The sequence below is a fragment of the Artibeus jamaicensis genome, unplaced genomic scaffold, assembly GCF_021234435.1.
Source record: "Artibeus jamaicensis isolate MK-2021 breed Jamaican fruit bat unplaced genomic scaffold, CSHL_Jam_final scaffold_1964, whole genome shotgun sequence".
Lineage (NCBI taxonomy): Eukaryota > Metazoa > Chordata > Mammalia > Chiroptera > Phyllostomidae > Artibeus > Artibeus jamaicensis.
Genome location: NW_026522030.1, coordinates 17,787,396 through 17,814,311, shown reverse-complemented (window position 1 = coordinate 17,814,311; position 26,916 = coordinate 17,787,396). Strand labels below are relative to the sequence as shown.

At 50.3% G+C, this 26,916-nt stretch overlaps 1 protein-coding gene across 3 annotated transcripts in view; it reads left to right on the top strand.

Annotated features, from left to right (window-relative positions):
• COL15A1 (collagen type XV alpha 1 chain) overlaps positions 1–26,491 on the top strand; it is a 93,363-nt gene extending 66,872 nt beyond the window's left edge. For 2 of the 3 annotated variants that reach the window (XM_053656536.1, XM_053656537.1), the window contains 18 exons: positions 985–1,053; positions 1,162–1,197; positions 3,704–3,757; positions 3,858–3,917; positions 6,025–6,093; positions 6,217–6,258; positions 8,371–8,416; positions 10,819–10,899; positions 11,331–11,380; positions 11,493–11,594; positions 12,775–12,919; positions 16,563–16,639; positions 17,851–17,979; positions 18,143–18,202; positions 18,884–18,943; positions 22,941–23,126; positions 24,722–24,837; positions 25,782–26,491. In XM_053656536.1, the coding sequence (XP_053512511.1) occupies positions 985–1,053; positions 1,162–1,197; positions 3,704–3,757; positions 3,858–3,917; positions 6,025–6,093; positions 6,217–6,258; positions 8,371–8,416; positions 10,819–10,899; positions 11,331–11,380; positions 11,493–11,594; positions 12,775–12,919; positions 16,563–16,639; positions 17,851–17,979; positions 18,143–18,202; positions 18,884–18,943; positions 22,941–23,126; positions 24,722–24,837; positions 25,782–25,995 (1,596 nt within the window). In that variant the 3' untranslated portion in view covers positions 25,996–26,491. The remainder of the gene's footprint in view (positions 1–984; positions 1,054–1,161; positions 1,198–3,703; positions 3,758–3,857; positions 3,918–6,024; positions 6,094–6,216; positions 6,259–8,370; positions 8,417–10,818; positions 10,900–11,330; positions 11,381–11,492; positions 11,595–12,774; positions 12,920–16,562; positions 16,640–17,850; positions 17,980–18,142; positions 18,203–18,883; positions 18,944–22,940; positions 23,127–24,721; positions 24,838–25,781) is intronic. The other variant, XM_037140789.2, reaches the window with a different exon arrangement.
• Positions 26,492–26,916: the final 425 nt, after the last annotated feature.

Below are 26,916 nucleotides of genomic sequence, written 5' to 3'. Positions count from 1 at the left end.
TGGGTCGGGCATCCAGGCAGCTCTGCTCCAGTCCTAACAGAAAACTCGCTTTCTCCTGCTCTGCCTCTAATGCTTTTGTACTCACTTCTTCTTGCTGCTGGCGTTCTCAGGACTGCCTTTCCTCACCAGCTGAGTGGTAAGATCCTAATACCAGGTGTGGGCTTAGAGGGGTGGAGAGAAGAGGCTGCTGTGCTTGCTTTGGCTGCTGCTGGCCCCCACTGAAGGGAGATGGGAGCATGGTCCAGCCCGGTTCCCCAGTGGTCAGCATGGAACTCTGGGGCCCCAGAGTGATATAGAATGTTCCTCTACCTGGCCTTTTCTGTATCTTCCTGGAAGCGTTCTGGTTTAGTAGATGACTGAGGACAGGATCCTGTGTCCCTGCCACCAGGTTGCCCATCTGCCCTGTGCCCCAACAACTGAGAAACTTTGCCTGGTCAAGTTTGCACAGGAGCCTGGAGTTGGGAGGCAAAGTTCACATGGAGACATGGGTTCCTTTGTTGAGAGAGGCCTCCAGTGTTCCCACCATCATCTCTTTCCCAATTTCAGATGTTTTAACAAGAATAAAGTATTTTGGTGGGAGCAGATCTCGAGTTGAGTTGTTAGGAAACCAAATCACCAAATACGTTAGGAGTCAGAGGTTCCTGGAGGGGTGCTGTGCAACGAGAGGTGGGGAGGACCTTGTCGGGCTGGTCTCTGGAGCGAGAGGATGGTGCTCCAGCAGCAGTGGGGGCCCTGGAGGAGCTGGTGTGGAGGGGGGCAGGATCCCAGCCTGTGACAGTGCATGGAAGGAGCCGCCCAGAGAACGTTCAGTCACCTGGGAGGCTGTTATTCTAGCACGGGTCATGTCTGAGCCAAGCTGTGGGGTTGGAGGGGTGGGGTACAGACGACGGAAGTCACAGCAGTGGGACCGAGGGGCCTCAGTGAGCCTCTGGATATGGTGGCCAGAAGGGGCCCGACCTCACCGGGAGGTTCTCTGAATTGCAGGGCGAGAAGGGAGAGCCAGGCGCCATCCTGACGGGGGATGTTCCTCTGGAAAGACTGAGGGGGCAAAAGGTAATTACGTCACTGGACCCTGAAGGCACACGTCCTCGTCAGTATCCCATCTGTTTCTGCCATGAATTGTGTTCCTCTGAGTGACAGATCTGCATCTCCTTGTTTTAGGGTGAACCTGGAATGCACGGAGCGCCAGGACCCATGGTGAGCAGAGCATCTACCTGCTGGGCTGGGCTGGGGTTTGAAGCGTTTCTCATACTTCGGTTCAGTGGGACTGGGTTGTCCCAGTTGTGAAAATAAAAAGGATGTGGCAAAATGGGTGTGTCATGGGGTACGCTAAGTGCAATGAAATAAAAATCTCAGTTGCTAACACAATAGCAGCTTAGTGCTCACTCATAGAGTCCACTGTGGATGCTCCTGGTGGGGCATGTTCCCTCCGAGAAGTGACTCAGGGGTCCAGGATGCTGGTGGCCTGTGATTCCACCATCTTTTAAAAAAGATTTTATTGATTTTTAGAGAGAGGGGAAGGGAGGGAGAGAGGAAGAAAAACGTTGAGGTGAGAGTGAAGCCTAAGTTGCCTCTTGCGCACCTGAGTGGGGACTGGCCCAAAACCCTGGCATGTGCCCTGACCGAGATTAAACCAGTGATTTTTTGCTTTGCGGATGATACCCACACCAGTCAGGGCTGACTCTTCCATCCTGTGGAGTTAGGGCCACACTGGCATCTTCTAGCTGGTGGACCAAGACTGAGGAGGGGGGAAGAGATCATAGAAAGTGATGAATATCACTTCTAGCACATTCTGCTGGCCAGAACTCTGATGCCTGGGTGGGTAGGGCCTCAGAAATATGGTTTAGGTGTGTGTCCAGAAAGGAGAGGAGAACCGGATGGTGGGGAGCATTGACAGTTATATCACAGGTCTTGGCAACTAATGGTCGCCACTGCCCAGGGAACCCCTCAAAGGAACCCCAGAGAGTCACTTGGGGCTTTGTGGGTTCTGGATGTGGATTCGCTGCTCACTGGCTGTGAGGCCTTGGGCAAGTCCTCTTCCCCGTCTCAGCTTCTTTCCTGTCTGCAAGTGAGCGTGTTGAGTTAGTGCCAGATGACATGGTATGGCATGCTTCTTGCCTTACTTCTCAAAAATCTATAACTCATCTGGCTGCTGAACAGTTTTTAACCTCCTAGCTCTCCCCAGGATGAACCTTGAACTTCCCTGTCATGTATTTCCCCCACAAAGAACACAGAAAATTCAGGTGTGGAACATCCACTCTGTGTTAGACACTGCACTGATGTTTCACACAGCTTGTTCATCTACCCTCCTCACCCTCAGGGTCGAATATCAGACCAGGAAACTGAGGCCGATGAGATTAAGTAACCTGCCCATTGTTTCACACTCCGTGAGTGGCCCAGCGGGGATTTAAACCCAGCCTGTCAGCCTCTGCCAGTCAGTCCAGGTTCTCCCTGCCACACCCCCTGGCCTCCAATAAGCATCTTCATTCTAAAACATTTTAGGCTGCAGCACTGCCCATAGGTTTGTTTGGCTGAAGCTGGATCTCAGGCCTGGAGAGAAAGGGCCTCACAGTGCTCTATCCAACACCTGTTCTTGAGGAATGGCCCGTAACATCCAAGGGTCTTTCCTTCACAGGACCTGCGAAGACCTTTGGTCTCTTAAGTCAGGCATAATGGATGCCCTGGAGAGGGGCCTGCTGAGGGCTAAGGCAGACTGGGAGAGTCTTGTGTTACTCATTAACCACTTAACTAACGTCCCGTACCATGGGAAACACCGATAGTTAGCAATGCTGGCCACGGTCTGATACAGATGGCCATGGAGGTTGTTCCCCCTACAGCCCGGCTGTGCACAGTTTGCCAAGCGCAGACTGTAGGGCACACCTTCTTTAATTTGCATAAAGGTGCCTTATTGGCCAGCTGTGGCCCTCCTGACTCGTGTAGCTTATAATTCCCTTACAAACTCCCTAGAGCCCTGTTATCCATGGCCCATGGACCAGCATCTATATCAGCTGGGAGCTTGTAAGACGTGAAGAGCTTTAGGCCCTACCACCTGACCTACAGAACTACATTTTGACAAGTCCCAGGTGACACCGATGCACATTGATGTTTAAGAAGCTCTGCACTAGAACGTACCACCGAGTAGCCTGTGTCCTGTTAACTCCTTCAGTCCTTGCTTTTCTTTACCTAAGAGGGACATAGTCTGGGTACTTTACACACAGGGCCTGTTTCAACTCAGTCTTCAATTGCCATTTCCCAGGGCACGACTATCTCTGTTAATGGCAGCAGGAAGAAGGGCCCCAGGCTTCAGCCAGTCATTCCCCAGGAGACAGGGCAGACTGGCTACAGGAGGGAAGGTAGAGCTGGCTCTGTAAGCAGCGTGCATTGCACACATCCCAGGTGCCAGAAGACTTGAGGGTTCCTGTGAGAGATCAGAACAAGCCAGCCCTGGAAGGACTAAGATCCTGGGGTCAGGGACTTCTATGGAGAACTTGGTGCCAGGCCAAGATTCCGGTCCTTAGGGACAGGTAGGAACAAGGCAGAAACCAGATCCTGGAGCAGGTAGTCAGGACACGCTGGCATGAGGGGCGAGGCAAGGTTGCTTCAACGTCACCACCACCCACAAAGGCAGATGCGGCGCCCCCATCTCCCTGGCCCTTGAGTTTCTGTTCTCTTCTGATCTGGTTGGTATTTATTTTGCCTCCAGGGGCCCAAAGGACCACCAGGACACAAAGGAGAATTTGGCTTCCCTGGACGACCTGTAGGTGTTGGTGCTCCTCGGATTGGATGTAAGAGAGGACATGTGGGCCAGGCTGGCTGGTGGGCAGTGGGTTTACTAAGGCATCTTCTGTGAATTTCAGGGTCGCCCAGGACTGAATGGCCTCAAAGGTGCCAAGGGAGATCGAGGGGTCATGATGCCGGTGAGTACCACAACCCCTGCCCTGGCCCTACACCACCCTGGGGACAGAGCCGAGAGGCCAGTGTCCAGAGGAGGGGTGAGAGAGTGCCAGGCGGGACAGAATGCTCAGGAACGCTCTTCTTCTTCCCCCATTGCCACTTCCCAGTGTCCTCCAGCCCAGCCCTGTCCCCCAGCTCACTCTCGGGAGGGTGCCTGCCACCAAAAGCACCTTAGTGGAGTGGAGCTTAAGCCCCCTCATCCAGACCCCTGAGGAGGGTGGGAGACCACCAGGTGCGCATACTCAGGAAACCTGGTTTCCAATCCCAGGTCTTCCGACTCGGGTGACAGCCCTCCGTGACACAGGCCCAGGGGTTTTGCACATCACCAGGGGCTTAGTAAATGCTTGTGAGTGAAGAGCAAAGGTCGATCAGCTACGTAGCTGGGGCCTCACAGGATGGCAGACAACTGGGGCACCAGCAGGGGCCAGCCACTGTACAAAGTGCTTTTAAGGACAGTATTTCAGTCTTGAGAACAAGCACTGTGAGAGACCCTCAGAGGGCCCCTTGTTTTGTTCAAGAGGAAACAGGGGCCTATAGACATTAAGTGACCCACTGAAGGTCACCAAGCTGAGATGCAAATGCAGCTCCAAGTCTGCGGTTGCTTTGACTCACACCACACTAGACATATATTTGCATGTCCAGGAACCAGAAAAGCAATTTTACTGAAGCTTTAGGGAACTAACTCACAGTCATCAAGTCTGCTGCAGCTGCTAGGAAGAGCAGGCAGTGCTGCCTTCACTTAGAATGGTCAGTGAGTCTGTGGTGTGGGCTAGACTCCTCACACCTGCGGCCAGAGCCCCACCCCTCCGCTGCAACAATCCTGCTCGGGATCCAGGCATAGAGGAGCAAATGTTGCCGTGGTATTAAGGCCAGACTGACCTGGCTTTGAAAATGACTCTGCTACCTAGCAAGAGTTGTGCATTTACTTTTGCATTTAGGAGCAATCTTCAAGGTACCCTATTGCCCAAAGGACCCTGCCTCACTTGCCGCACTGTGCTGGGGATGTGCTGATAGAGAGCGAGGTGGTGGGCTCAGTTCCGGCCTAGCTCTGCCCTTGTAGTCAGAATCTGGGTTCCAATCTCTGTTCTGCCACAAATTGCTGTGTGGCCTTCAGCAGGTCACTTCCCCTCTCTGGGCCTCACCATCACCATTTGTAAAGCAGAGATGACACTGGTTGCTCTGCTGTCTTCCACGTGGCTTGTTGAGGGGCTACAATGAGGTCATACATGGGGTCTGTCTGGAAACAGTCCCACCGTTGTTAATATAAAGAGGATGGTTTGTGCAGTATCAATGTCAATGTAACCTGGCAGCCGAGGAGAGGGGACTGGGATGCACATGCGTGAACAATGACGACTCCCCTGTACTAGTCAGTGGGGGCAGTAGATGCCACAGATTGAGCATGTGTGCTGTGTGTTCATCACATTCAAAACGACTGAGTGAGTATAGCACCAAATCTGCATCCAATTTTGCATTAAGCTTGAACATTCCTCCATGGAAACTGTTAGAATGATCCAGAAGGCCACAGCTATGGGCAACTGGTGATTGGCAGCTTCATCACGCCAATGCACCTGCTCATGCCTCAGGTTTTGTGCAGAATTTTTTGGTTAAATATCAAATCACCCAGGTGACTCAGCACCCCCCTCCAGTTCAGATTTGGTGCCCTGTGACTTCTGGCTTTTCTCAGAACTAAAATCTTTGAAAGGGAAGAGATTTCAGACTGTTGATGAGATTCAGGAGAATACGACAGGGCGGCTGATGGTGACTGGGAGAACTGTGTGAGGTCCCCTTTGAAGGAGACTGGGGCGTAAATATACAGTGTTTCTTATACTTTATATCTTCTTCAATAAAGGCCTCTATTTTTCTTATTACATGGCTAGATACATTCTGGACAGACCTCATATGTAGACAAACTCTATGGAAAGGACTGGCTTGCCCATTTAAGAAATTAGTTGGCTTTAGAGGATCCTCTTTTCCATGATGTGTCCCCAAAACCTGGGGAAAGTATCTTCCTGCTGCCTCTGCGTTTACCACCACCTGGACTCAGGAATGGCCTTTCTTTACTCCTTTCAGGGCCCACCTGGCTTACCTGGTCCTCCAGGCCCCCCTGGACCACCTGGAGCTGTGGTTAACATCAAAGGTGTAAGTGTGGGGAGGGGAGGGGGACAGAGGCCTTTGTGGGGGAGCGGCACCAGACTGACCTAAGCCCGAGTCAGACGTCCTGATGGCCTCACTTCTCTCGTTCTCACTTCCCATTTCCCACAGGCCGTCTTCCCCATACCAGCCCGACCACACTGCAAAACACCCGTAAGTAACATGCAGGCACCGCTGTAGAGAGCAGGTTTGGGCACAGAGAACAAGTTTGAGAAGACGATCGGTTTTTTTCTTGAGCCCTTTCTGTCCATCAGTGTCCTCTTTGATGTCTTCTATCACTTACATGTAGGCCCTTAAGTGGCTAGAAGCTTCTAGATAACAGACAACGACAATAAAACATACTGGATCTTCTAAGGGGGCACAGAATGAAAGTGTTTTCTTTAAGGAAATCAAAAAGCAGTATCTTTTGTTATTGTAACCATATTAGGTTCATGCTTGGAACAGTATAAGGGAAAATAGACATCTTTAAAATATAGAGGAGGCCCCCCCCCAAAAAAGCCATTCTAACCAATGCTCTTTGTGTTGGGAACTTTGGGCTAAAATCTGTAACTGTGTGCTGGCCTTTGCCAGCTGTCATCACTGCCCAGCACACAGCTGGAGAGGCAGATTCTCTCCCCCTCCCATAAGAAAGAGGCAAACTGTGATGCACACAAGCTCACTGGCTGGTCCAAGGTCACGGGACCAACTGAGCTGGGACTATTACTTGGGTCCCCTGACCACCAGGAAGCAGGTGACTGCGATGAGGCTCAGGTTAGAGATTCTACAGTGACACTGTTTGGCTGTGCGTTTGTCTAGACATCTGTCCATGTCTAAATATTGAGGCACCCAAGTCTGCCACCCAGGCCCTGGGAACTCTGGCCAGGAAGGCAGAGGACAGGACCCACCTATATAAGGTGAGCAAGGGGCCTGCTGGTTCCCAGATCTATGTGAGGACAACAGCCACCCAGGTCTCATTTCTGTCCGTGGCCTGGAGGTAAACAAAGTACCAGTGCTGGAGGGCCCCTCCGGAGGGGCAGCCGCATCCCACCTCCTACGGTGCGGAAGGGGAGACTGCAGCCCTGAGCAGCAAAGGCCCCTCCAGGTCCCACCATGAGGTAAAGCCCAGAGGGCCTCCCCAGTAAATACCATGGCAGATTTCTGATGCACTGACCTTGGGACAGCACTGGACGAACTTGGGAGTACTGTAAAGAGTGAGACCGCAATTGCCATGACTTGGACTCAGACCCTTCGTGAGTCAGGAGGTTATTTAAAAGAAGCCAAAGATGAGATCAGAGCATTTTTGCTGAGTTTTTGATTTCATGCTGCTGGACACCATGGAGGCTGGGCCCTCCACATTTCTTGACCAGCTCTCAGAATGGACACTTGAAAACGAAATGCTTCCTTCCACATCCAGCATTTCACAAGCCCCTTTGAATTTGAGCTTCTTTCCTGCCATCACGATTTACAGCGCCTGCCTGGAGTGGCAGGACTTTACCAGCAGAGCTGCAAGATAGCGGTCTGGCACTGCTGCCTTCATCCGTAACTTAGAAATATTCTCCCTGGAAGATCCCCACCCTCTGTGACCCATGAGCAGCTTGTGATTCTCCACCCAAAACCACAGGGGAATCCTGGCACCAGAGGGATCATTCTAACTCCACATATGAACTGGGAAAAGGGGGCAGGTGGACTATTAAAAGCACAGTTGCAGGTGGATCTGTTTTAATAGGTAGAGAAAGGCAGGAATCTGGGAGTGAGCTGGAAAGGAACATTATCTAGAACAGCCTAGACTCCAGACCCCTGGCACTTAGTATGAAGTCCAGAACAGCCCTCCCCCCACCTGATGAAAAGCACCCCTGCCCCATTCATTATACTCATCCCTGCCAGTACATAGACCCCAGACTCATGGCAGCCCAGCTTACTGCTGGTACATCTCTAGCCTGAACACTTGACCTCTCACATGAATCAGTCCCAATTGATGAGAAAGGGGACCAACGATACCCACAGTTGGGCTCCCCCTTTGCAGAGCTGCTTGGCCAGGAGGCCTCAGGTGGTCCACCCCAGCCTGGCTGCCTGATAGGCACCCCAGTGGAAGATGTGGGGTTCCTGTGCATTGAGAGCCACTGGGGAGCTCTGGGCTGCTGGGACCCCAGAGCCAAAGGAAAGCCTGACTCCATGACATTGCTCCTCTAGCCACATGGTCCCCAGGACAGGGGACAGTTGCTCCCTGTGCATGCAAACACTAGGACAGGGTTTACAGTGTATGGCCTTGCCTTTCTCTCTTTCCAGGTTGGCACTGCTCATCCTGGGAACTCAGAACTCATCACCTTTCACGGTACACACTCCCTTCTTCATCTTATGTTTTTCTGGAATAGTTCCAGACCCTCGTGATCCTTCTGGGGTGGTTTCTACTTGTGCGTGGGCAGAGACTGGGTAGTCGGGAAGACCTGGCTGCATGTGTCAGGAGGGGGGCTCACAGCTGAGCGAAGGCTGTGGGACTGGGCCTTTCTGTTTGGATTCATCGCCCATCTGTCTGTTCTGCATGTCTTGGCTCAACCTCCTAGTCAGCAAGAAGCACTCCATTTGTCCATTCATTGGTTGTTTTGTCCATAAAATACCCACCGATAAGCTTCTCCTTGCTTGGCGCTGTCCCACGCACCGGGCTGACACAGTGAATCCTCCACCATTCCTGCCGCCCAGGCCCTTAGGCTGTGGTAGGTGAAAATATTTTAAAAACCACTACACGGCTGCCAAGAACTAGAGGGCAGGGCAGGGCCTGGGAGCTCAGAAGATCTTTGCTGCAAAGTGTTTCTGGGCCAGCAGCATCTTCATCTCCTAGAAGCTTGTTAGAGATGCAGACCCCTCAGCCTCACTGTGGCCCTGCAGCCTTTGAACAAGCTTGCTGCAGCAGAGTCAGAGGAGCCTGGGCTCCGAGCATTTGATCAGTAAATGCCAAAGAGGCCGAGGCCTGTAGCAACTTATCTACCACACATCAGAGAGTGGGAAAGGCCAGGGAGCTGACTGAGCGTGCAGTGGTGAGCACTCACTCCAATCTCTGTCCCCACACACCCTTTTGTCTCTCTCCCCCTGTTTTTTTTTAAATCCTCACCCAAGGATGCGTTTATTGATTTTAGAGAGAGAGGAAGTGGGGAGAGAGACAGACAGACAGACAGACAGAGACATCGATGTGAGAGAGAAACATTGATTGGTTGCCTCCAGCACACGCGCCCTAATGGAGGATGGAAACCCACAACCGTTTGGTGCAAGGGATGGGACGACGCTCCAGCCAACCGAGCCGCCCAACCTGGGCTGTCCCCTTTTTGCTGGAGAAGCCTGCACACTTGCAGTTTAAACAGGGGGAGACTTTTTTTTCTCTCTCCAGTACTGACCTCTGGCTGGGCTCTGTCACCCCTGGCCTGCCAGGTGGTGGTCTCCCTGATAATATCTGGCCCCATGGTTTTTCCGTCACTTTAGTTAAAAAGCGACAGGCTGTTTTCACAGAGCCAGTGCTCAGAGCCAGTGCAAGGCTTTCCCTTCCTCCTGCTGCAAGGTGGGCCTTGGGGAGGAAGGGTGGTTGTGGCTTTGCTTTCTCAGGCCCCCAGTGGTTCTGTTCCCTAATGGGGTTCTTCTGGGAGGAGGGGAAGGGAATAGACCTTTCTAGATGCAGGCCCTGGTGAGCCAGTGGTCCTACATACTCGTGGATCTAGTCCTGCTCCCTAGCAGCAGCCACACGGGCAGTGGTGAGCTCACTGTCCTCTTCTCTGAGCACATCGCTGTCTGTGGTGTCGCTGTGGGTGGGTGGAGGCCCCGAGAGCCCTGCTCTCCACGTCCAGGCTTCAGCAGCTCCCCCAAGTCAGTGAGGCCTTGCCAGGCGTGATTGCATCTCCCACTGAGCCCCTGCCAGCAGCTTCATGCCTCTGCTACATCCCTTCTCCCTCGCAGGGAAGCCTGAGCCCCAAACTTCATCTACGCTGTGTGTAGTCACTGTCTCTCGGTGCGAGAGCCTTGATCGGTTGGTCTCTCATGCTGCCTGGGAACCAGGAATTCAAAGATCTGTCTCTATCACTCATCAAGGCAGGGAAAGGGAATGAGCGCTTATCCTAAATGCCGAGCTCCGAGAAGGAGTTCATGCCTCTCTCCCTTATAAAGAGTCAGGGAAGAGGGACACCTGTGGTGTCAATTCTGCTTCTGTGAGAAGAAAGGGTGCTTCCCACAAGCCCTGTGGGGAATGGGGTGTCGCACAGCTGGCATTCTCCCAACTTTGTCTGCGGAATGCTCAGCCCCCTGCGCTGTCCTCTGTGGGCACTCCTGGGAGATCCCCTCCCCTCCTGACACCGCCATGCTGCACGGGCACAGCTGAGAGGGGACTGGAAGCCTGACATGGTGTGGAGCCTCGGGCATGTGGGTGAAGCCGGGAGAGAGAGTTCCCATGAGGCACAGCTGGCATCTTCATGGTGGTGCTAATTCCATCCTGCCCCCCATTATCTGTCGCTGTGTCTCTCTCCCCCATGAGACTGAGCCTTTCAAGCTCAATGTTATGTCTGCTGCATCAGCCTCTGTCTTCCCCATCAGTATTCATTAGCAAAAGATTTAACACCTGCAAACAGGCCTTTGTTTGTTGAGAGGACTTTGCTGAAAGGGCTCAGCTTGGAAAACTTGTCTTGGAAATGTTTTATACAGGACGGATGTGATTTTCCACTTTTTTTTTTCTTTAAATGTGTGTGTATTTGGCTGCAGGTGTTAAAGGAGAAAAAGGATCCTGGGGTCTTCCTGGCTCAAAAGGAGAAAAAGGCGACCAGGGGGTCCAGGGACCACCAGGTATTTGAAACCTTGGGCTAGATGCTGCCTTTGATTATCGATCCTGAGAAATCCAACTGAGGCAGAAAGGAAGACTGATTATATAAGCACCCTGACCACAAGCTCCACAGAATTTAAGAGAGACCCAGGCACAGGTGATGTGTGTCCAAGATGGAACACTGTCGAGAGAGACCAGAAGCTCCAATTATTCATGCTTCATGTGCAAAAGGAGGCCTAATGAGAGTCGGGGATGTGCCCAGGGCCCCACACTGTCTGGGATGGGGGTCCGGGTCAGGACTGCTTCCTGCCTCCACACCCAGTGCCAGCTCTGTGAGCCAAACCAATGTGGGGCCACTTCCACTGAGAAAGGGTCGCAGTTGCCAACTTGGAGACTTTTCTTTTTAAATTTCTGAGGTTGTGATCACGAATTTTACAAAGCCTTCCTTTTTCAGGCCCTCCAGTGGATCCAGCTTACCTGAGACATTTTCTGAACCACTTGAGGGTAAGTGTTTCTCTTCTAAATTTGAGCCTGTGTTTCCAAGTTCTTGGGCTTATCTCAAAGACTGGCGCATTGGACCCTGACTCCATGTTCTTTGAATGTTCTCTGCTTCCAGGGGGAGAATGGAGACAGGGGGCTCCAAGGAGAAAAAGGAGACTCTGTCGGCGATTTCTCTGTGTCAGGGCCTCCAGGCCTGCCGGGAAGTCCAGGCCTGGTTGTGAGTAGTGACCCCTCCCTGTCACTGTCCCGAAGTCCCCCTATGTGATCAGGCAGTGGGAGAGTCAAGGGTCAGTCGTAGCACCACAGGCCGAGGGCAGGACTTGGGTGTCGGCCTCTTGTTGGCTGACGGGGAGCATGGCTGAGGCCCACGGAGCACAGGGAGCTGGCCAAGGTCATGGGCACTCAGGTAACTTCTCAGTCATTAACTCTGGTGCCTTATTCATGTTCATGGTGGGAAAATCTCTGACCACGAAGAGGTATCAGTGATGACCACATCAGATGATGGAGGCAGACTGCAAAGTGAGGGAGCTGTTTCAGAGGGGCTGTTCGATTCTTTTGAAATTCCATCCAAGAGGGAGCTCTGAGATGGGCTTGGTCCCCTCAGGCTGACATGCTTCTCCAGACCACGAAAGAGAAAATGGAGCTAAACAACAAAACAAACAAGCAAGCGAAATAAAAACACAGACGCTGAAGTAGAGAACAAGGGGACAGTGACCAGAGGGGAGAGGGGAGGGAATTTCAGGGGGGAAAGGGGAAGGATTTACAGGAACTAGTATAAAGGACACATGGACAACAACTAAGGGGGTGGAAATGGGAGGGAGGTGGGGACCACTGCGGGGGTGGGCTGGGATGGGAGTAAAAGACAGAAAACTGTACTTGAACAATAATTAAATAAGTAATTAATTAAAATTAAAATTAAAAAAAGAGAAAATGGAGTGATGCCTCTAACGAGATCACTGTGATCAATGTGATCATTGACTCTCAGGGCTTGAAAGCCAGCTCTGGTCCCAGAACTTGCCATGAGCATAGACCCAGCAAAGCCAGGAGACTGGGATTCCGCTTCTAGCTCTGCTGCTAACCGGCTTTGAGGCCTTGGTCAAGTCTGGTCCTCGGTCTAGGTCTCAGGTTCTTTATCTGTGAACTGCAAAGGCTGGACAAGGCGATCTCTCCTGAGTTCGGGGCTCCCTGGGGTCCCCTGGAGTGTCATTCAGCATAATGACTGGGTCGCTTCTCTTTAAGTCGTACCCCACTCACACTGTGCCCAAGATTGAGGCTAACGATGGCAACAGCAGGCATTTTACTGACTTCTTACCAATGTCCTCATGAAGAGAATAGATGGGACTTCTAGTGATCAGCGGTGCTCTCTCACTCCTGTTCCTGTGCACTTTCCTTGACAGGGCCAGAAAGGGGAGGCCGTTGTTGGGCCCCAGGGTCCCCCAGGTGCTCCTGGCCTGCCTGGGCCCCCTGGCTTTGGAAGACCTGGTGCTCCTGGGCCACCGGGACCCCCAGGGCCACCAGGACCCCCAGCTATCCTAGGAGCAGGTTAGTACTGTGAGTGGTGTCTTCGTCTATGCTGCTGTTGTGCTCAGGGTCACCTCATCCGGTGGCATATCAGCCACACTGACAAAGGGTTGTTTCCTGGATGAAGCCAGCTCTCTCTTTCTTGAAAAATTGAGATAATTCACATGCCATAAAATTCACCCACTTAAAGCGTACAATTCAATGGTTCAATCTACTCACAAGGTTATATACCCATCATCGTTTCGGTCCAGAACATTTTCATCGCCTCAGAAAGAAACCCTGTGCCAATTAGCAGACACTCCTCTTTTCCTCCTCTCCCCAGATCCTGGTAACCAATGATCTACTTTCTGTATCTGTAGATTTGCCTATTCTGGACACTTCATATAAATGGAATCATGTATTCTGTGGCCTTTTGTGTTTGGCTTCTTTCACTTAGCACAGTGTTTTCAAGGTTCATCACATTGTATCACTTTTTATGGCCACTCAATATTCCATTGCAACATTCTGTTTATCCATTCATCAGCTGACATTTGAGGTGTTCCCACTCTTTGGCTGTTATGAGTAATGCTGCTCTGAACATCCGTGCACAAGTTTGCGTGTGGACACACGTCTTCACTCCTCTTGGGTGTGCCCCTCTTGAGGGGCAGAATTGCTGGGTCCCACATGTTTAACTCTTTGAGGAACCTTATCACACTCTTTTCTAAAGTGTCTGCAACAGTGTGCATTCCCACCAGCAGTGTGAAAAAGTTCAATTTCTTCTCATCTTCATCAACACTTGTTATTATTATATTTGTTTTACGTTCTAGCCATCCTAGTGCATGTGATATGATATCTCACTGTGGTTTTGATTTGCATTACCCTGGAAACTAAAGATGTTAGTACCTTTTCATGTGGGTGGAAACTTCTTGACTGCTTTGCCTATGCCTGGGCCTTAAGGAACTTAAGGACCAGCATTGATTCTAATTCTCTGTGTACGAGTTCTTTCCCCCATTGGTATCTTACTTCCTCAAGTGACAAATGAGTGAAACAGAAGAAAATCTCCATTTACCAAGTGCCAGGAACTCTGCTAGCCACTCTACGACACTATTCTATTGAATTCTCACAAAGCCCTTCAAGGAAATGTATCACACACATCCCCATTTCGCAGATGAGGAAAATGAGATCCAGAGACATTTGAGAACCTTCCCAAGGGGAATAACTAGTAACTGGTCCTGGCACGTTTGGGACCCAGGTCGGGGTAGCCCTGAAGCCTGTGTTCCTCCCACTGTGCCACAGTAGGAGGTGATGCTACGAGCACCAACAACAGCATGACTGCATCATTTTTTGTTGTCTGGGTTGGCGTGAACCAGGTGTGGTGGAAGCACACCTGGGAAGATACCTGAAATGTCTGGGGCACCAGGGAGAACTTTGCATAGGACATGCCTTTGGGGCTGGGGCTTTGACTTCATCTTGGGTCTTTTGGCTGCAAGGGACAGAAATGTAACTTGGACTAGATGAAGCCAGAGGGGAAATGTATTGGATGTGAAGGAAGGGTGACCAGTCCATTTGCAAGAGGGGTAGACATGCAGCAGGACCTCAGCTACAGCCAGAACTGGAGCTTCAAGCACCTCAAGAATCCTCTGGCCATCTCTTGTCTCAGCTCCTCTGTGTGTGTGAGCTTCATGTTCCTTTACCACAGACCACATCCTCTGCATGGTGGGAAGTAAGGTTATTGATGATTTACAGCTTCTAGTGTCAACTACAAATCTTGGTCTTCCTTCTCAGTTTTAGTTTGAAAAGACCTGGGATGGGGCAAGTCCTGGGGAAGGATTTTGATTGGCCTGACTTGGGCCAGGTGCCCAACCTTGGACCAGTCACCTGAGGCCAGGAGGTAGGATCACATGAGAATATGGCAGCTCCTTCTGGAACCAAATGGTTGTAGAGGTGAAGGGGAGGACCCCAAGAGAAAGTAAGGATACAGGTCCTGCAGACAGAAGGTGCTGGGTGGCTAACACCATCGGCGCCCGCCCACTTAGCCTTGAGGGTCAGCAGGGATTACAGGAGGTAAAGGGGCAGTGCAGGGTGAGTACAGGGTGGAGACAATCTGTTGCCCATCGTAGCCCCTCGCTGGGGGTCCCCAGGACTCCTTGCTCAATAGAACAAAGATTGCCTCTCATGCTAGGTACAGCAATTCACAGTTTACAAGATACTCTCATATTCATGATCCCATGTTAGCTTCACAGCAGCCTTGGGAAGGAGATGGAAAGGGTGCTATTGATGCTGTAAAACTCACTTCAGGCATGAAGACACTGAAACTCAGAGAGCTTAAGAGACTTGCTCAAGGTCACAAATGCTAGTAAGAGGCATGGCTGGCCTCCAAATCCCAGTCCTCTGGCTGGTTCTCCACTGGACATTCATCACCTACGTATAGATGGTCAAGCCCCATGTTGGAACTGCAGATTTACTTGCAATGACCTGAAACATCTGAAGCAGTAGTTTTCCTGGGACTTGTAGACGCATCCTCAACCCAGCAAGAGCCTCACAGATTTTTGGAGGGGTCAGAGGTAGGAACAGGAGATTAGAGAGGGAGAAGGGGAAGAAAAGCTGTAACGATATTTCTTTATGTTTGCTTTTTGTTGGGGACCACCTTGAGAATTCAAGGGCATGCCCCAGGGAGCTGTTGTCCCACCGGCATTCTAGGTAGAGCTGTGTGTGTGCAAATGCCTTTTTCTAGGGAAGAGGGCAGTGGCGTTGACCTGATTAGTTGGGGCACTGTGACCCTTCAAAAGCTAAGCACTTCTGACTGAATGCTGTATAATTTGCGAAGCACATTCCTAGTTTGTCTTTTTCTTAGTTCTCACCACAGCCCAGTGAAGAAGAGCCGCCTGTTTCCATTTCACAGATGAGGAAACTAGGCTTCGGAGAGCTCGCTGTTTCCCCAACATTACGTAGCTGAAACCTGACCAGTCAGGGGACTTGAGCCCATGACTCCTGGCCTCAAAGTCGGGGCACCGTCGCCTCACTGCCTCACTCTCCTTCTGAAGCCTGGCACCTTCTCTTCCTCTTTCTGAGTCTGCTGTCTCTGTTCTGTGGTTACCTGCTTGTCCCCTGGGTGAAGTAAGTTGTAGGAGTCGGAGCACGTTTGGATATGAGTGACAGAAAACTCAACTCAGACTGACTTAGACAAACAGCAGCAGCAAGGGGGATTTATTCACTTGTAGAACTGAAAAGTCCTGGGCAGGGCTTCATCCAGTGCTTTGTAATCAAGAAGCCCAGCTCGGCCCTGGCCGGGTGGCTCAGCTGGTTGGAGCATCGTCCTGTACAGCTGAAGGCTGAGGGTTTGATTCCTGGTCAGGGCGCACATGGGAGGCAACCAATGTATCTCTCTTACATCAATGTTTCTCTCTCTCTCTCTTTCTCTCTCATCAATAAACTTACCCTCAGGTGAGGATTTTTTTAAAAATAAAATTGTTTTTAAAAAAGAAGAAGTCCAGCTCTTCCCCAGACTGGTCCAGGTTGCTGAGTCCTATGCTGGGTCCACGGGACCCAAGAGTCTGATGCGAGCGCCCACCCCTTGCAGCGCGTTGACTGGGTGGCACACGCTTCCCTCAGTGGCCAGCTAACGCCCAAGGCGGTTTTCAGAGTGTGTGCCTTTTCCTAACTTCTCTTTTCTGCTTTGTCTCAGCTGTGGCCCTGCCAGGCCCACCCGGCCCTCCAGGACAGCCCGGGCTTCCCGGATCCAGGAACCTGGTCAGTGCAGTGGTCAGTGTGTGTCCACCCTCTGCTTTAGAAGCGTTTCCTTAGCACTTCAGCTGCAGGACAGTAGCACAGGTGCACTTCCACATACAGAGGACATTTATCGCCTCTTTGGATGACTTATTAAGTAAAAGGATACAGAACACAAAATCACTTATGATTTAAGTAGGGTCCTTTTAATCCTTAATTCACTGAACTCTCACTGGAGCCGATCATGTTACATCCAAACACATAAGCACTAGAATATAAACAGCATCACAACAGGCCTCCTCTGCTCTGCCCAAGAATGTATGGTCCCTTCCCTGCAGGGCCCTGGACCAGGGTGGAGCACCCAGAGGTTATTAAGAGGCACCAGCAGAGGGACAGAGACCTCACAAGGGTGTCAGGAGTCCCAGGGATGTTATGTGATCTTTGAGGGCTTTTAGTTGGGAAATTGGGCCGCTGCATGAAAGAACAAACAACCCAACTGATGATGGAATTTTGATATTTGGTGCCTTTGGGAGAGTTCTAAGCCATTCAGAGGCACATAGTCATTATCCTCAAGGCTAGGTAAAAAATAAATTTTTTATAATCCTCCTCAGTCGAAAGGAAAAATAAAAGCTCTCTCAGCTGTTATGCCTCGGAGACATGATGCTTTTTGATGGCTTTTTGCAGCTTTTATGTCTGGGTGTGCCAAGGTGGCTCCCTAACCTTTGGCAGCTTTCTAGAGGCAAGTGACGGACCCTCATTTTCCAGTGGGTCTTTGATATGGTAACTTCCCAGCAAGGCCAAGAAGATTCCAGGCCCAAGTAGCATTGTTCTCTTGCTTCATTTCTTATTCCAAGTGAAAACAAACGTGGAACTCTTTAAGGCGTAGCATGAAGTAACCACTGAGCAGTTCACAGAGATGGAAGTGGCAAGACTCACCGATTATTTTGCTCTAACCAGCACCCGACAGCGGCAACTCTGTCCTCAGCCTCTCTGTGTCTTTATGCTCACAGAATAGTATCTCGGTGTCTTCACATATCTATTCTAATTCAGAGTTGTGTTCCAAAGAAACCCATGTCTTTATCAAAAAGGTCCGTCCTTCGGTTACCAGTGGAGTTCCACGGGGCACGATCAGCCTTTTCATTAGCTGTGGGGGGACGGCTCCCACTGGGCTGGACAGAGGGGCCTGTTACTCAGGGTGCCGCCACCTTATGGTAACCTCAGGGTTTGGGTGTTAAATTACCTGTTAGGTGACGGCCTTTAGCGACATGGACGACATGCTGCAGAAAGCGCACTTGGTGATAGAAGGGACCTTCATCTACCTGAGGGACAGCTCGGAGTTTTTCATTCGTGTCAGGGATGGTTGGAAGAAGTTACAGGTAATTTTCAAACGTTCTTTCACAAACTGCCTCCAAATACCCTGGAAAAATAATAATATACTCCTGTAAGCGCTACTTTTCTGTTTTGAAAGTAAGCGAAGAGTTTCTGGTTGTTTCCTTTTCAATGTACTGTTTGCTTTTTTTGTTTGTTTTTTTCTTAAAGCTGGGAGAACTGATCCCCATCCCTGCCGACAGCCCTCCACCTCCTGCGCTCTCCGGCAATGTGAGTCCCTTTCCTGCCTTACAGCTTGCTCCTTCCTCCATCAGCATTTGCTGAGTCCCCCTTGGGGCCCCGTGCCAGGCTCCCCAAACTCTGGACAGCCAGCTCTGCATGCTGAGGTATCTGCTGGAAGCCCAGGAATGACCCGGTGCTGACCGAATGTTCTTACTGTCCAGTGGAGGGAGGACTGGACCCAGAGGCGGGAGATTGTTCCCGTGTCGTAGCTGCATCCTCCTGGGCAAGGAGTTCTCCCTCTCTTGGCCTCAGTGTATTCACCTGTGAGCAATTTAAAGGAGCCATTTCATATCTGACACTTGTGAACAACTTACACTGGCCGTTTTGTAACCCTGCAGCAATGCTTTGAGGCGAGTACTATCACCCCCATTTTGCAGATGAGGAAGCAGGCCCTGGAGAGATGACTTGCTCTGTTCAATGAGTGAGTCTTCTGCTTCCCCAATTCAGTGCTTTTTATAAAACACTTGAGACTGTTCCCTCCCTTTCTGAGGATTATTTTTTCACTGGAGCATGCAAGTCTTCCCAGTTAAAGTGGCCCAAAGACCACGACACACCAGTTAAAGTAACTTCTCAAGAATCATTGCACTTGCACCTCAGTGTATGCTGAAGACCAGACTGAATGAAAGGAAAACATTCAGAACCCTTTCTTTTCCCTTTTTTACATCACAGCCGCATCCGCTTCAGCCTCCGCTGACGCCTGTTTCCAATGTCCATTACGAGAGGCCTGCAGTGAGTACAAGTCATGTCTTTACTCTGCAAATGCTGGATGTGTCTCTGCTATGTGCTGGGCCCCACGCTGGGCACACAGTTCCTACCCTCAGGGTGCATGTAGACTAGCAGGAGAGGCAAACAGAAAGCAGGTGACCGCACTACAGTGCGGCAAGTCGTCGGGGTGAGGCAAACCCAGGATCCTGGGGGTGTGAGGAAGGTCAAAGACGTCTGCCTTCTTCAGAGGAGGTGACCTCTAAACTAAGGCCTAACAGGTGGTTGAGAGCAAGAGAGAGTCAGACGGAAGGAAGAGAGTGGGAATTCCAGGCGGCGGGCATATGGATCAGAGGGAGGCAAAGAGGAGTGCTGTGCGTTTCTGTAATTCTGAGGATTTCAGTCTGGCTGAAGGAGTCGAGTTCAAGGCAGAAGGGAGGTAGGTGTTCAGTCTGCAAAGGGCACAGACTAGTCATCAAGAGCCTGTAAGGCCAGCGAAGGACTTTGACCTTCACCAGTGGGCAATGAGGAGTGATGAAAGGTCTTAAGGAAGAAAAATGTGTTATAGGATTGGCATTGCAGAAATCACCTTGTGCACAGTACTCAGAGGGACTGGAGGGGACCGGACCAGGGGCACAAAGAACGGTTAGGCAGCTGCTGCACTCTCTGGACAGTGACCACAGCAGGGACATGTGGACAGGTGGACAGATTAGAGAGAAATTAAGGAGACGGGATGAATAAATTTGGTTATTGACCATATATAGGGAGGTGTGGGTGAGGGAGCTTGAGAATGATGCCCCAGTTTCTGCTTCAGTAACTGAGTGGGGAGAGTTTCCCTTCCAGGGCCATTTGCATGGAGTACAACTCTTGTCCCTGCTGTTAGTCTGCTCTGCCAGCTCCACAGATCAGCCTGCTCAAAGGTCTTTCTTCCTGCCCCCCTTCCACCTCCGCCCCAACACACAGACGTAGGCGCTATCTACAAACCTCACACACGCCTTTGGGCTGCCACGGCACTGATTCTGGCCCCCACTCAATGTGATCTTACCGCTGCAGAGCCCAGTCCTGCCTGACTCAATTCAGAGTTGTGAGAGATAATCTATCTGTGTCGTCTTGGGTCCACCGCCCACTCCCAGATGAATCAAAAGTAGCCAGGATTGCCTGGCCTGAGAGCACCCTTTTCAACAAGTGTCATGGAGGCATTTTAGCAAAGAACAAGGCACTGGCTTGGCAGACACCAGGAGCATGTTTCCTACAGGGCTGTCACTCAGCAGGCAGGAGCCCGTGTGGGGCCCAGCGCGTCTGAGGCACCCACCTGCAGGGTGTCTGAGTGCAGACGTCCAGGGGGGAGCAGGATATGAAGATCCGAATGACTTGGTGGGTCTGGTCTGGAGATACAGACTTAGAGTCTGCAGCTGAGGCACAGCAGTGGTGACGGGGCAGCAGGGTTCCCAGTGGGAACCTCTACAGTGAGAAGAGATGGGACCATGAGGAGCACCCCCCCCCAAAGGAACTGATGAAACATGATAAAGAGAAGGAAACTGAGATGCCATGGCCAGAGGGGAGGAAAGAATGCCAAGCAAGGTAGATGCCAACAGTGTCAAATGCTGCCGAGAGGTCCCCTGAAAGGACCAAAAGGTGTCTTTCAGCCCCAGTCAATGTGTCTCTGTTGGTCGGAGTATCATCCCATAAACCACAGGGTTGCAGGTTCGACTCCTGGTGGTCAGGGCACGTACCCAGGCTGCCGGTCCAATCCCCGGTGTGGGCACATGTGAGAAGCAACCGATCGATGTTTCTTTCTCACATCAGTGTTACTTTCCCTCTCTCTTTCCCTCCCTTCCTGCCTCTCTAAAATCCATAAGCGTATCTTTGAGTGAAAATGTTAAAAAAAAAAAAAGTAGAACTAAAAGGTGTCCTTCAAATTTAGAAGCCAGAGAAAAGCATTCTCTTAGCCCAGAGAGATGCCAACAAGAGCGTAGTTGGCTGAGCAGTACAGGCAGGTGAGGAGAGGAGAGAGAGACGCACACGTAGGGAACCCTTCAAAAAGGTCAGCCGTGAAGGGAGAAGTTAGGGCAGAGCTAAAGGGATTTTTAAATAATATTTTATAAATTCTAATATATAAATTCTATATATTCATTGTAGAAAGTTTGGGCAATCAATAGCAATATGAAGACTGAAGAAGAAAACAGTAAATCACCTATACCTTTACCAGAACTACAACCATCCACAGAATCACCACTTAAACATTTTAATTACTGTAACATTATTGCCTTCATAAAAATGACACATCTTCATCATAAAAACATCTTAGCAGTTAGAGTAATACAGACCTACATGAGCGCGCGGAAGCCCCTGATCCCACCGTTCACAGACAGCTGTCGCTCCAGACATTTGTCTGTGTCCGTCCCTAATGAAGGAGAGCTGCAGGTGGGTGCAGTCAGAGGCATGAAAGGAGGCCCTGGACAATCGCACCTTTCCCAGGTGGCCCCGGAATCAGAGAAGCCAAATGCCCTCCAGGCTTCTTGTGACTGCCCTTTGGTGTAGGCACCAGAGAGTGAGTCACTGGTTGGACGGTGATGAGAGTACAGGGCCTCTTCCCTCGGGGGCCACTGTGCAGATACGTGAGAGGGGCAGAGACGGGGAAGGGGCAGTATAGCCAGGTGGCAGGGGCTTGGGAGGACCAGGGTTTGTACACGGGGCTGAAGTCTGGTGGCCCGGAAGTCGCCATGGTGAGTGAGCATCGTGCAGAGGCCTCCTCCCCACCCTGAGGTGGGAGCATAAAATGCTGCTACCCAGAGGGCCGCGGGGGGAGCCTCATTTCTGTGTGTGTAAGGGAGGGGGTGCGGGGGGTCGTGCTGGACTTCTCCCTAGCATGGTGGTAAAGGCAGACACAGGGACAGATACAAAGAAAGAAACTGGGGAAGTAGCAGGCCTGGAGTTTGTGCTTTTTGAAATGGGGAAGGAAAGGGGTGGTGAAATGGAGAGAGATGTACGAAGGGGCTCAGGGATGCATGCGCAGTCTGGACATTGTAGTTCATGGCTGGCTGTGGGCCAGTGGCCGCGGGCAAGTGGCTGCGCCCCTGATGAGCAGAAGGGTACCAACAGGGTGCACTTGGTACTGAGAACATTCAGACCCAAGAGGCAAAGCAGAAACGAAGAGAGATGCACTGACCACCTCCTGCCTCTCCACGTGGGGTCATTGGTTTAAAATGTTTTAAAGTATTTTTCTTTTCTGGAGACTTGGGCCTGGGTCTGCACCAGCCCTCCCCAGCCCTGTGCTGCTGAGATAACAGTTGTTCCAGAGATGAGATCGAGGAGGGAGGTGACCACCGCTTGACCGTGGAGTATTCCAGTGGGCACACTAGGAAGGGCTGGGAGGGAAGGCTGGGTTTGGGAAGCAAAAATGTGGGTGAAAACAGACCGTGGAATGGCTTTTATTTGGGCTGCTGACCACGCGGCAGGGACGTGAGACTAGAATGACTGTACGATGCCGTGTTTCCAAAAGGGCCTCTCCCAGCAATCTTAGTAAAAACTGTCACGGCCTTCTCCTTTGGACGTCTTTTCACTCTGGCCCCTCGGGGCCAGCCCCAGGCCTACTCAGGAGGTAAAAAGAAGGACAGGGGGCAGGCGGCTTCTAGTTCTGGGGCCCAAGACCAGAGCCAGCCTGAAACCTCCTAGAAACTGAATGAGACCCAGGGGTCTCCAACAAATGGTAGGCAGGCGGACTCAGATTTCCTAAGGGCTTTATTCTAGTTCGTCTTCCTCATATAAGGGCGAATTTCCCACTATTTGGAATTCTTCAGAGAGCTGACACAGGCCAAGCGGGAGACCCGGGCTCTCCTTCACTGGAGAGGGCGAAGATGGGGCTGGGATTCCATGGGCAGATAGAGGTGCAATAAGACACCTCCCGGTCTGCCTTCCACTGTAAGAAAGAAATCTGGGGTCTCATGAGGAACATGAGACGGTTACGAGACGTGGGGTTTGCCCTTCACTCTTCAACAGCACTGCCTTCCCTTATTTTTTTCAGCTGCACTTGGTTGCTCTAAACATGCCATTCTCTGGAGACGTTCGTGCGGATTTTCAGTGCTTCCAGCAGGCCAGAGCAGCGGGCCTGTGGGCCACCTACCGAGCGTTCTTATCCTCCCATCTGCAAGACCTCTCCACCGTTGTGAGGAAGGCGGAGCGATACAGTCTTCCCATAGTGAACCTCAAGGTAAAAAGAAATACTGTCCCTACCGCCTCCTGGATGCAACGTCTCCCCAGGGACCACAGACAGTTTCTGCTTTCTGACAGCATCAGAAGTAGCTGGTGGAAGGCCCAGCCTGTTCCTGATTGGCTCTGTGACTTTGGTGGATCGCTTTCCCTCTCGGGAATTTAGTTTTCTAATAATTCACAGTATTATTTCTAATAATTCACATCCCTCCTGCTTGGATGGTGCGACCTGTGGAACAGAGAGGAGGAAGGAACAATAACCTCTGTGGTGTACCTTAGCTTTTATTAAATGTTTACAAGGTACTTTACAGTCATTACCGTATTTTTTGAACCATAAGATGCACCTAGGTTTTAGAGGAGGAAAATAGGAAAAAAAATTTTGAAGCAAAAAAATGTGGTAAAATATTTAATAACATGAATAACAATATTTCACCAATGTAAATGTAAACAGAACTCAACAACGGCATTAACAACCAAATTCCTCCCAAATTTGGAGGGGAGGGTGGAAATGTGCATCTAATAGTCTGAAAAATATGGTAGCTTAATAGAAATACTTCATAGAAATACAGTATCTTTAATACTTCCAATGAAAATGGGAGTTATTCTTTTGTCAGATGAGGAAACTGAGGCTCAGAAAAAGAAAGGTATTTGCTCAAAGCCACTAAAATCTAGACTCAGTTTCCTTGCCTCCCCTATCTGGGGCATGCACCTGGTTCCCCCGGAGGATGCAGGATGCCTTCTGTAGCACCTGAGCAGAGGGGCACCAGGGAACAGCTGATAGGCATGGGTCCCAGAGCAGAGACACTTTGTCCTGCACCCTGGTTGGGCATCCTTGGCACATCTGAGCTGCCAAAGCCTAGAAAATATTTCTCTGCCCCCATCTGGGGTCAAGACAAGGCCTCATAGGGTCCCTCACTGGTATAATTACACCGTGGGAGCAGCCGACTCCTTTTTAAGCTTCAGGGCATCGGCTGTGTTATTGCTCACACGGTCCCAGAGCCCTGACCTCCCGCTCAATCTCCAAGGCACTCTGAGACCGGCTGGTGTCTGGGAGCCTGCATTCCAGTTCGGGACCTCGAGGCTAACACGTTCCTTCCTGACCCTCCCTACACCCAGAGCTTCCCATCTCTTCCCAGGTCTGCCCCACCACATCCTGCCACCCAGATTATTTGTATGCTTAGAATACAAATAACAGAAGGAAACCAGGCTCCCTCAGAACAAGGAGTAAGAGATTTATCTCCACATCACCCATAATGTGGACTGGCACAGATTGAAGCTCAGTGCATGCATATAATTTTTTTAACTATAACAATAAAATAAAGACCTAAAACATACTTTTGATGGAGACAAGACTTTCTATACATATCATGAAAGAAATTATCCCGAGAAATAAGACAGTAAAACCAAAAGAATTCAAGAGTGAATGATAAAATCAGACCACAAACATTTCCTGATTTCCCACTCTGTCCAGACTCTATGATTGGGGTTGGTGGCTTCAGTGTGAGGTGACATGTGGCCTTAAAGAATGAGTAAATAGCTAGTCTCTTTGCAGGCAGATGTTATGATGCTTCTAATGTGGCAGTTTTGTCTCCATAGGGCCAAGTGCTCTTCAATAATTGGGACTCGATTTTTTCCGGGCATGGAGGTCAGTTCAGTACACATGTTCCGATTTACTCCTTTGATGGCCGAGATGTGATGACCGACCCTTCATGGTAAGTGGGGGTGGAAGCCTCAAAGTATATGGTATGATAGACAGTTCTGGAGACATTCTAATCATGGGAAGCTTTTGTCTGCAGCCCCTCTGGGGTGTTGTCAGCGGTGAGGCCGCGGAGGACCATGGAGAGAGCCCTGGCTTTGGAGCCAGGAGACCTGGCTTCAAAAGGTTTCTGTAGATGCCAGAACCTTCAACAAGGCACTTCTGCTGTCTGAGCCTCAGCTGCCTCACCTGTCAAGTGGGCAAGATAATCGTATCTATCCCACAAAGTTGTGAAAACAGAATAAGTAAGAACATTTAGAATGCAGTAGGCACATCATAAGCGGTAAATAATGCTACTCTTGGTGATCCTTGAACCCTATACGGTGAGCTACACTCAAGTCCTTTGAAAACTATGTATGCTGTTAAGAATAGAACAACTCAGCAAACCTTTCCCCAGCATCTACTCTGTGTCATGCCTGATGCCAGGCCTGGAAGGCACAGTGATAAACCTACATGGTCCCTACCTTTATGGGGCTTGCAACCTACAGGGGAAGACAGACACAGACTGACCGTGATGCTAGACAGAATGCCGTAAGTGTAACATGGGGAAGCAGAGAAGATGATAAGAGCTCAGAGAAAATATTCACTGAAGGCTTCCTGTAAGAGGAAGCATTAAATGGACTTTGAAAGATGAGAAAGAGTCACTGGTCAGAAAATGAAAGAGAGGCGGTTCCAGACTAAGGGGCCTCAGGAGCAAAAGTTCAGATTCCCACAGCACAGAGTCTGATGTGATAACAAGGACAGGCCGGCTGTGGTTGGGACACAGCGTGTTCAGCTAAGTGGTGTCTCACCATGGAGGGTTTGGGGGTTTGACTTGGTTCATTCACTAGACTTAATGCCGATTCACTCACTGAGATACGCCACAAAGAAGAAAAAGTAACACGACAACTTACTTTTCAGGCCCCAGAAGGTCGTTTGGCACGGCTCCAACACCCACGGGGTGCGCCTGGAGGGTAACTACTGTGAAGCCTGGCGAACGGCCGACGCGGCAGTCACGGGGTTGGCCTCCCTGCTGAGCACGGGGAAGATTCTGGACCAGAAAGCGTATAGCTGCGCTAGCAGGCTCATTGTGCTCTGTATTGAAAACAGTTTTATGACAGACGCTAGGAAGTAATGACCTGCCCGTGATCCTGAGGAGTTTCCCAATTTTTCTCATGTGAAGAGTTGACACTGAAATCTAAAAGGTTTAAATGTTGTAAATATTAGTTTTTTTAAATTACGCGTTCATCACAACAACAACCAAAGAGAACATACCTCAGTACACTCCAAACTGAAGACATCGAGGACTCAGATCAAAGATAAACATCTGATCCATATATTGGTGCTAGATTCTGCAGGAACCCCACGTAGGGTGAACACATCTCGGACACGGTTAGCAGCAAGTTGAAAGCCAAGGTCTTGGCATTCTGCCTCCTGCATCCTTCGGAGAGTAGCGTCTTCCTTCAACCATTGTTGTTAAATGTAAGATGTCCTTCATGTCTTCTTACAAAGTCAGTGTTTAGAAATTTTACCCCTTTTTAAGTTATGTGCAGACCCCGTGCTTTATTCTTTAACACACATCTGTCATTTGCAACTGCTGTTCATATAAAGATACAGAACTGCTCAAATGATCCTATTTGTAGCTTCTGATATTATCAAACTTTAATGCGTTTTCTATTTTCCCTAAACTACAGTCATTGTGCTTTAGGAGTTTTATATTTTTGCTACAATCATATTTTAGTGTGGCATCTGTTTATATCACTCTGACTTGCTGGAAAAGGTTAAACTCTCGAGTTATCTGAAATTAGAAAAGAAATAATACATAATTACTACCTTTCCCTCAGTGGCCTTTCCGCTCCCTCCCCCTCTCCCCGCCCCCGGTTACATGACTTCCAATTGGCAACTCTTGAATCCTAACTGCGATTGAACAAACAGGTTCGTGAGGATGGATTTTTCCGAGATACCTCTATCTTCATGCTGTATACTTTGACTTTTTTCCATGTAAGTGAACATAAAAACATCTCTTACTTCTTTTGTTGGACTCCCCTTCCCCCCA